The 8,418-nt window shown below is 35.2% G+C and overlaps 1 protein-coding gene across 1 annotated transcript; it reads right to left on the bottom strand.

Moving 5' to 3' along the window:
- Positions 1-543: 543 nt before the first annotated feature.
- Positions 544-8,188, bottom strand: LOC109193563 (LON peptidase N-terminal domain and RING finger protein 1). The gene is made up of 18 exons (XM_019344425.1): positions 7,748-8,188; positions 7,561-7,662; positions 6,707-6,789; positions 6,417-6,501; positions 6,249-6,335; positions 5,721-5,782; positions 5,371-5,552; positions 5,181-5,241; positions 4,877-5,054; positions 4,280-4,318; positions 4,126-4,187; positions 3,973-4,009; positions 2,814-2,863; positions 2,657-2,726; positions 1,671-1,746; positions 1,382-1,461; positions 1,207-1,275; positions 544-754 (listed from the first exon to the last, which is right to left on the bottom strand). The coding sequence occupies exons 1-18, from the start codon at positions 7,823-7,825 to the stop codon at positions 695-697; spliced, it is 1,461 nt and encodes a 486-aa protein (XP_019199970.1). The 5' UTR covers positions 7,826-8,188; the 3' UTR covers positions 544-694.
- Between the last annotated feature and the right edge of the window lie 230 nt (positions 8,189-8,418).

Below are 8,418 nucleotides of genomic sequence, written 5' to 3'. Positions count from 1 at the left end.
CAATCCAAACCAAACACATAAGATAATCTTACATTTCCAAAATCTCAGATTACCTCACATTACCTGGGGGTAATCCAAAATGCACCTAATAGTTAAGTTTTTTAGAAGGAATCAAGAAAATGAGATTCAAGAAATACATGTGTCCTTCCTTGGTTAGTATCAACTGTAATCTGAGTGTCCACCCGTTTTACAATATAAATACAAATAAATTTAATAGAAAACAAGAAAATTTCTGTAGGGAGGAGAGGGTTAGAATCCACAATCAAAATGTGGATCAAAGAATTGGTTTGCTGTTCAGTAGAATGTAATAAAAATATGTATTTGGTGGAACTACATACTAGCAACTGCTGGCAATGCTGCTTACCAATTGTTATACCATGAACCAAGTCCATTTTGCATTGTTGACCTTGACCCAAATATTATGTATCTACAGATTAACTTATTATGTGTCTTTAATTAAGAAATTGTGTCTGTAAATAAATTGGAGACAGATAATATTAACTATAGACGCATAATATGTTAACTACAGACACATAATGTGTTAACATATTATGTTTATGTGTCTGCAATTAACATATTATGTGTCTGTAGCCTTTGGTTTATTTACGGACACATAATAAGTTAACTCCAAGCACATAATCTGAAAATTATTTTGAATCAAGTTTCACAATGCCATGGTATAATTTGCCGCTGCTTACTGTACTCGACAGCCTTGTGCCTCCGCCCTCATGAAAATAAGGGCTCGACTTATCCTCTGCAGAAGAAAGAAATCGAGTGCTGCAATTAGCATGGATGTCCCCAAGGGGAAAAAGAAGAATAATCTGTTTGTCCATCAGTTCTTCCCTGCTAAATTTTTGAAATAGAAATGAGACAAGAAGAGAAAAAGAGCGAGAAATAGACGAGGCTAGAGATAAACAAATTCGATCGAGAAGGAGAAAAAGGATTCGTTATGGTGTAGACACTCCAGTCCAAGATGTGCTTCCACATTTACTCAATTGAGGATATTCGATTCCAAGCAACATTGGTCCTTATAATATGAACAACTAATGGATAACTATTACTTGAACGTTCACGGGCTTAGCTCACTGGTTCAGTAGTCACTTTCTAACACCAACAGTGTGGATGCGTTACGAAGCTCTACAGGACTCGACATGGGCAACATAGCGGCAAAAGTGGCATGCAATTATGATAAGAAAAAGAAAATACCTCTTTCGTATCTCTTATCCGTAAGAGATCTAATCTCTCTGATGGGCTTGGATTTGCCACTGTTGCCAGCTGCATTCATTCAGGCAACAAGAGTAAGCAACTGATCTATACTTTTTCTTTTCTTTTTTTTTTTTTTTTTAATTCTCTTTGATTGAATCTGCTTCAAAATTTATACCCAGAAACTGAAGCGCTCAGGATCGCGTGTTGAGGGCATTAATCCCTCTGCTTTATGGAGTTCCACAAGTCGCATGCGATCTGAAAACAAACTGTCATTTAATACAAGTGGAAACAAATATTCTCAACAAAAATTTAGTGCTCTAGATAATTCAACGAATCGAATGCAAGATACTGCAAGTGGGATCAAGCAAATTAGAGAGACCAAGAAGAATGGGTCACAACTCACCACACTACAGGAACCAACAAAGGATTACTAAAACTCTATTTCCTATTCGTCAATTATTTACCTCCTTGAGCTGCTTCTTTTGCCCGCCTCAACCATTCTCGAGCATATGCTGCTGACCTATTAATAACCTCCTGTAACTATAAAATTTGAGGAATTAAACCAAATCTACATCACAACAAACACCTCAAATGAGCACGTTACAATGGTCAAGATGCTAGATGAAGAACTCAAATTCAGCAAAGATATAAAGCCTAGTAAGGCAATATGTAACTTCTAAACAAAAAACATACTTTTCAGAACAAAGATTATAGTATATGTTAGATGACATTAAACAAGGTTGGGCTGTAGTGGCCAAGTGCTCACACATTAACCTTCTAGAAACTCGTAATGGGTTCAAACCCTAGAAACAACATCTATAAATAATTTTTTTTTTTTTAAAGACGTAAAGCAAGTACATATCTTCCATGATGGAGGTGCCATGTGCACAGAGTCTGACCTTCATTCCTCTTTATATAACAATATAAAGAATAACTAGAAACATAATGGGGGTGTTTGGTAAATAGCTGTTAGCTGTTAGCTGTTAGCTGATTGGGTTAGTGGGTTTAACTAGTTGATAGCATTAGCTGATTGTAGAAAAATGTTTGGTAAATTAGTTGTTAGCTGATAGCTGATTACATGCAAAATGACTTTCTCAAAAAGCTGATCAAAAAAACTACTTTGAGTAGCTTTTTGAATTTTAACGTCTTGGAACAATAAGCTGTTACAAAAAGCTAATTAATCAAACACTTGTATTGGTTGTTAAACCAAGTCAAACAGCTAATAGTGGCCAAATAAGCCAAAATTGGCCGACCGATAAGCTAACTATGTTACCAAACAGAGCCTATATGAAAGAACTCAATAACCAAGAAATGCATAAACCACTCAAAATGAGGGGGGAATAATAGCATTCACAGAAATATTTTGTAGTGGACGGTTCTCAAAGGTGCAAAACCAGGATTACATAAACAGATAAACTGCATGTTTGAATCTTTAAATAGAATAACTTACTTCATTCATCTCTATTGTCCCTTCTGCCGGATAAATATCCTGTACCCATTCGACTTCAGCTACTCGATATCTTCAGTAAGACAGTGAGAAAACATAAGGAAGCATATGGCAAAAGATATAGCATTTGAAAGGCACTCAATAGTTTAATTAAACTAACCCATCTTGATCCCAGTTACGAACAAAGCGACATCTTCGACGACTTTCTATCTGTTTGAATTTGTATCTTATTAGACAAATGAGTAGAATGTAACATTGATAACAAGAAAGGTGAAGGATCAGAAAGAAACAAGCTTCAATGTGACTATGTGAGCAACTTGTTTCTTGCTTATTAGCCAATTTGAGCAACCTAATAAACTAATCAATCAATTAAAGATATGCTTTTTCGAACATTCAGACTTTCCTAAACTTGCATATCAACATAAATTAGTATTTTGCATCATCACATCTGCTGCAAGGAAAAAAGAAAAGTTTCCAGATTTCACACTTGATACAACCTGTGGCATTTGTTTGACAAGATATAATACAATTAGGGTATGTTTGGAAATCCGGAAAATGATTTCTCCAGTGTTTGGATGTGCCTGGAAAATCAAGTCAACGGAAATCATTTCCGTTGACTTGGGAAAATATGGCTATTTTGGAGGAAAACGACTTCCACCAAAATTTGGCGGAAGTCATTTTCCACAGACCAAAAATGACCACAATCGTTTCCAACCTTGGTTTCCGCCGGAAACCAGAGCTGTGGTTTTCGGCGGAAACCAGAGGGAAACCAGAGCTGCTCTGGTTTCCGGCGGAAACCAGTATTTACTGATTTTCACCGGAAATCAGTTTTTTTATTATTAATTTTTAATAAATAAAATTATTTTTAATATTATTATAAATATTTTTATATTCTAAATAAAACAATTAAAATGTTTAATTATACAATTCTACTCATTTTCTAGAAAATGAACCAAACACACCAAAACAGTTTTCCAGAATGCAACCAAACACTGAAAATAAATCTATTTTCTGGAAAATGACTCATTTTCAAGAAAACATTTTCCATAAGTCATTTTCCTGGTTTTCAAAAACACCCTTAAAAGAAATCAAAACTAAAAACGATAACCATTCTACTAGGTTCCTTAAGTTACAAGATTTGAACAATTATAACCGTTCCAAGAACATTCATGAATATTCCAAATATATGTTGACATAAATGCTGAAAGCAAAAATGAACCCCTAAGAAAACGAATATCATGCATGAACTAGAAGGCAGCATCCACCAGTTAATGCAAACAAAAACCAAGTAATTGGGTAAGAAATTAATTGGTATTCACCTCTAGAAAGAAGCGCCCATCTGGAAGTGGCTCACAACTACACAAAGGCATGAAGTTTATCAACCAATAAGTAAGAACACAAAACATAAGCATTTTGAAGCATGCACGCAAATACGCACACATCTGCACAGAAATATCATGGGAAACACCTACTCTGTGATCTCGACTTCACAACCATATTCAGCTATAGAACCTGTCGCAGAATCAACGATAACCTACATCATTAATGGAATGCCTCAGCATAAACTAGGATGTAACTGAAGCACCAACTATACCTTAAGGAGAATATTTGAAACAGATAATATACCATTCCCATTCGATGATTTCCTTCCATTATCCTCCTCACCTGTTTGAAGAATATATGGAATTCAGTATAAGATCAGTATGACAGTATCATGAAAATTGCCCAAAATAAGAAAAAAACATGCATATAATATTGATCCAAACTTCATTTTCTGCAAGCTGACTTATCTACAACATTTCAAATGTATTGAGATCTGATCCTTGATTCTATCACCTACATCTCATCTTGAGTGAGACAAAGTGATAGGTTGCAAGAGAGATTCAAGTACTCTGCCACAATCACTCTTACAAAAACTGAAAAAGCGGAATTAAAATGGTCATGTTTCATTGAAAACTTAAATTATTTTGTCTATTTCATACAAGTTAATAGGCAATTAATGATTTATTTCAAATATGTGAGACATAAAAATTTTCTTATAATTTTTTTTCCTTTTTGTTAGTTTTTAAAATAAAATCTTACTATCATACTTCAAAAGCACCAAGCAAGACCACAAAATGACTAATGTTATTAAAGCATTCGATAAATATTACTCCATATTTATGAAGCGAAAACTGGTTAGTAGAATATTTTCAAGTAAAACTCTTGAAAAACTGCACTCACCATAAGTCTATAACGTGGCTCAAAAATGTTGAGGTGAAACTTCTGGCATGGTAGAACAACATCCATTACAAAAAGAGGCAGCAAATCAACACCGAGATTTATCAAACTATCATTCTCTGCTTTTCTTTCAGCATACTCCTCAGGAAAATTCTTCTGGATGATGTTATTCAGTGTCACACTAAAGACATAGAAGATAGAATGGTTGGTCTCAACAATAGAAAAGTAGCTCCATTACTTCATTTAGGTTCATGAAATTAAGCATGTTGGCTATCCACTATAAGTTCTAATTCCATAAATTACTCACCTGATTGAACATGTTCTAGGACTAATAAAAAGCACCGTCCGGCACAATGGACATCTGTTACCTAATTTTTTTCAGTCACAGTTAAACGAAAGAAATATATGGACGGTAATACAAATACATGGAGAGAGATGGGCTAAAAATTAGCATGATCTAAATGGCAAAGAAATAAGGAGATATAAGTTGACTTTACATCGATCCATTGATTGAAAGAGGCATGAGCGGCAAAATGAATGCCCACAGGGCGTTGTTATTGGTTCATACAATAACTTTAAGCAAAGGGTGCAATCAAAATCATCACTGCGCTCTGGTCTTTCATGGATTCTCCGTCCAACAGTTAAACTGACGAATCTCTCTAACTCCTGAAGAGGCTTGCTAGATACAGTCATACAGGAAATAAAAGAAATTCATTTTATTAGTTAGCTACTAAAAAGAAAGTGATATAAATGTTCAATATAACTCATGATACCAATATAAATAATACATAAAAACAAAATGAAACAAAAATCCACAGAAACTTTTCTTGTTACAATGCTACATTACCTTAATGGATCTATCTGAAGGCCTGAATATATTACATCTTGGGCATGCCCATATTTTTCTAGCTGCCAATCATTTTAAAAATGGGCATCATCATACAAAAGAGTTAAGTACTAACAACCTTGCAAATACAAGCAGTGAATGCATGCTCATTCTCCCCATGCCTATCAAAAGATTACTGAAATAAATTTATATAAAAATAATAATAATAATAATAATAAAATAATTTAAAAAAAAAAAAACACAATAGTAATAGTGCAGCTTGTTTGTGTCATTGTGTGTGTGTGTGTGTATATATATATACCCATACATATAAATTATGCTACAGAAGAAAAGAAAGCAATGTCACTCGTACGAATAAGCTCTAAGTCAGCTCATCATGCTAGATGGACCGCTCACACAACATAAGTTAACTTGCAACCATGTTCCTTCTACGCCATTCTAAGTCATGCATGTGTCTACTTGGTTTCTTTTTTAACATAGTTTTTGTTTAATTGGATTTTGCTCTTCATATCAAAATCATATCCTCACCAAAATGAGTGCATTTGCCTTCAATATGTAGGATGTTAACGAATTGCTCCTCAAAGCCACCACTTTCTCAGCATCCTTCAATGCAAGCTGAAATTAAAAGTAAAATCTTAAGCAATGCACACACCTTGGAGGTTAATGATTATTAAACACACGAGCAACAGCTCATACCCCAGCATGTGTTGTAGGATCCAGCCCACTCAATGGCCTAAATTCTGAATCTGATGAAGATCTATTCTTCAGAAACTGGCTAAACCTATAACAAATATGCAGTTATCAATTGTTATCAGAATAGCGAAATCCATCACTTTGTTCAACAAGTCCATTCAACCAGAACACAATGGAGTTTAACTAGCACGGATGATGTAATCACATCATTTTGGAACAGCAGAATCGAGTGGGCGAAAATGGCATTAGAGTGTGTATTTGCATAAGAAAAGAATATGCAAAACAAAATATACCTCAGGTATGAAGCACATCTATTGCTAAGAATGATACAATCATTCGGTTTAATATTGTTAGCTTTGGAGTAGCAATTGATTGCCTGGCAAAATGGAAAGCGTATGAGAAAAGTAGACCTCAAGCAACTAGAGAATTCAATTTGGAGTTATCAAAAATACATCCATGCACAAAATGGTTACCCATGTTTAAAAAAAAAAAAAAAAAAAACAAGTTTTCATGTTAAAGCAGTAATTGTCGGGGTAATGGTAAATTATATTATTATCCCAAATACTACAGATACATGGGGCATACCCCGGTCCAAAAGGAAATACAAGATACACCATTTTAAAAGCCTATATTCGGAAAGAAGAAAAGCCTAGACGGGAAGTTCATAGTGAGGTGGATGGACACTATTTCATCAAAGGAGAAATAGAGAAAGGAGTAATTCTATCAGAGTAGGATGTTAAGGATAAGAAGTTAAGAACAGTAAACTACTACTTCATAACAACTTCTAGTATATCATCAAGCCCACAAAAATAACACCTTGCCCCCATTTTCAGAGTATCAACCACTTTGACTAAAAATTCAATCTACCCGTGAACCATGAGTGATGCTCAATTTCAAAATTAATGTCTCATCAATTCCATTGGATTTGCAAACCAATTTGACACCCAGATTACATTTCCAGAAAGGAAACAAAACCAATTTTGCTCATTTCCCAGTGCATTCGTTTTATGGATCAGGGTGCATGAATTGCAAATAAAGTTCCCTTCCTTAACTACATATAAAGATTTCGGTTCAGTACAAAATTCAGTAATTACTCATCATAGATTCATAGGAACACTGATTGGACCACAGAGAGAGATAAATTCACCTCATCCAGTCTGTTCTCCCGGAAGGCGGTGTTCCCCATCTGCATAAGATCGTACAGATGACTGAATCGGTCCCAGGACATGGACGACTCTCCTTCATTCGCCTGCATTCAAACAAAACCCAAACCTCCATTTTCTTCATACATTCAATAATCTCAAACTCATTTTTAAAAATAAATAAAAATTCACCCATGGAAAATCCTGGACATCGTCTATTCCTTCCAAGCTCGGTCCCGACGAGGACGACGATGAAGCCACGCCCCGCATTCTCACTGACTAACACCAACTACAGAGACACGGGCACGGAAGAGAAGAATATCAAAAACCCCAATTCTAAGCAGGGGCAGATGGGATTAAATGGCACTGACGCAGTGTTACAGAGCGCGCAGCATCGTGTTCTCCTCTGTATCCTTCGTTAACAAATGGACCTTATTCGTTTACGTGGTCTAACTTTCTCACCAAACAAATGGGTTTTGTCTACCCTCTCTCTCTCTCTCTAGAAAAGTCCCATCAGTCTTGGCAGAGCTTTCGTTCTCAATCTCAGGCCAGCCCGGAAATTTAGAGAGGCTAAATTTACTCAAAAATCTATGTATCTATCCTCTTCATATCATCATCCTTCCTCAACTCCCGGCTTAGCTTCTGCCGCGTGACATACTCATATTTATTGGGTGGTATGACTTTGAGTCAACCCAACCCACTCTCTATGCAACTCAACTTTATGGTAGGTCCGTGTACTAATAGAAAACTGTTCTGTGTTTTTTGTTTTTTAATTTTTTTTAATTTTCATTCTCTGTTTTTTATTTAAAAAATTTGTTTACTAACACAAAACTATTTTCTATTTTTATTTTTTAATTTTTCAG

The sequence above is a fragment of the Ipomoea nil genome, unplaced genomic scaffold (assembly GCF_001879475.1).
Source record: "Ipomoea nil cultivar Tokyo-kokei standard unplaced genomic scaffold, Asagao_1.1 scaffold1895, whole genome shotgun sequence".
Lineage (NCBI taxonomy): Eukaryota > Viridiplantae > Streptophyta > Magnoliopsida > Solanales > Convolvulaceae > Ipomoea > Ipomoea nil.
Note: the sequence above shows the minus strand (reverse complement) of the source record. Positions and strands in the feature narration are given on the sequence as shown.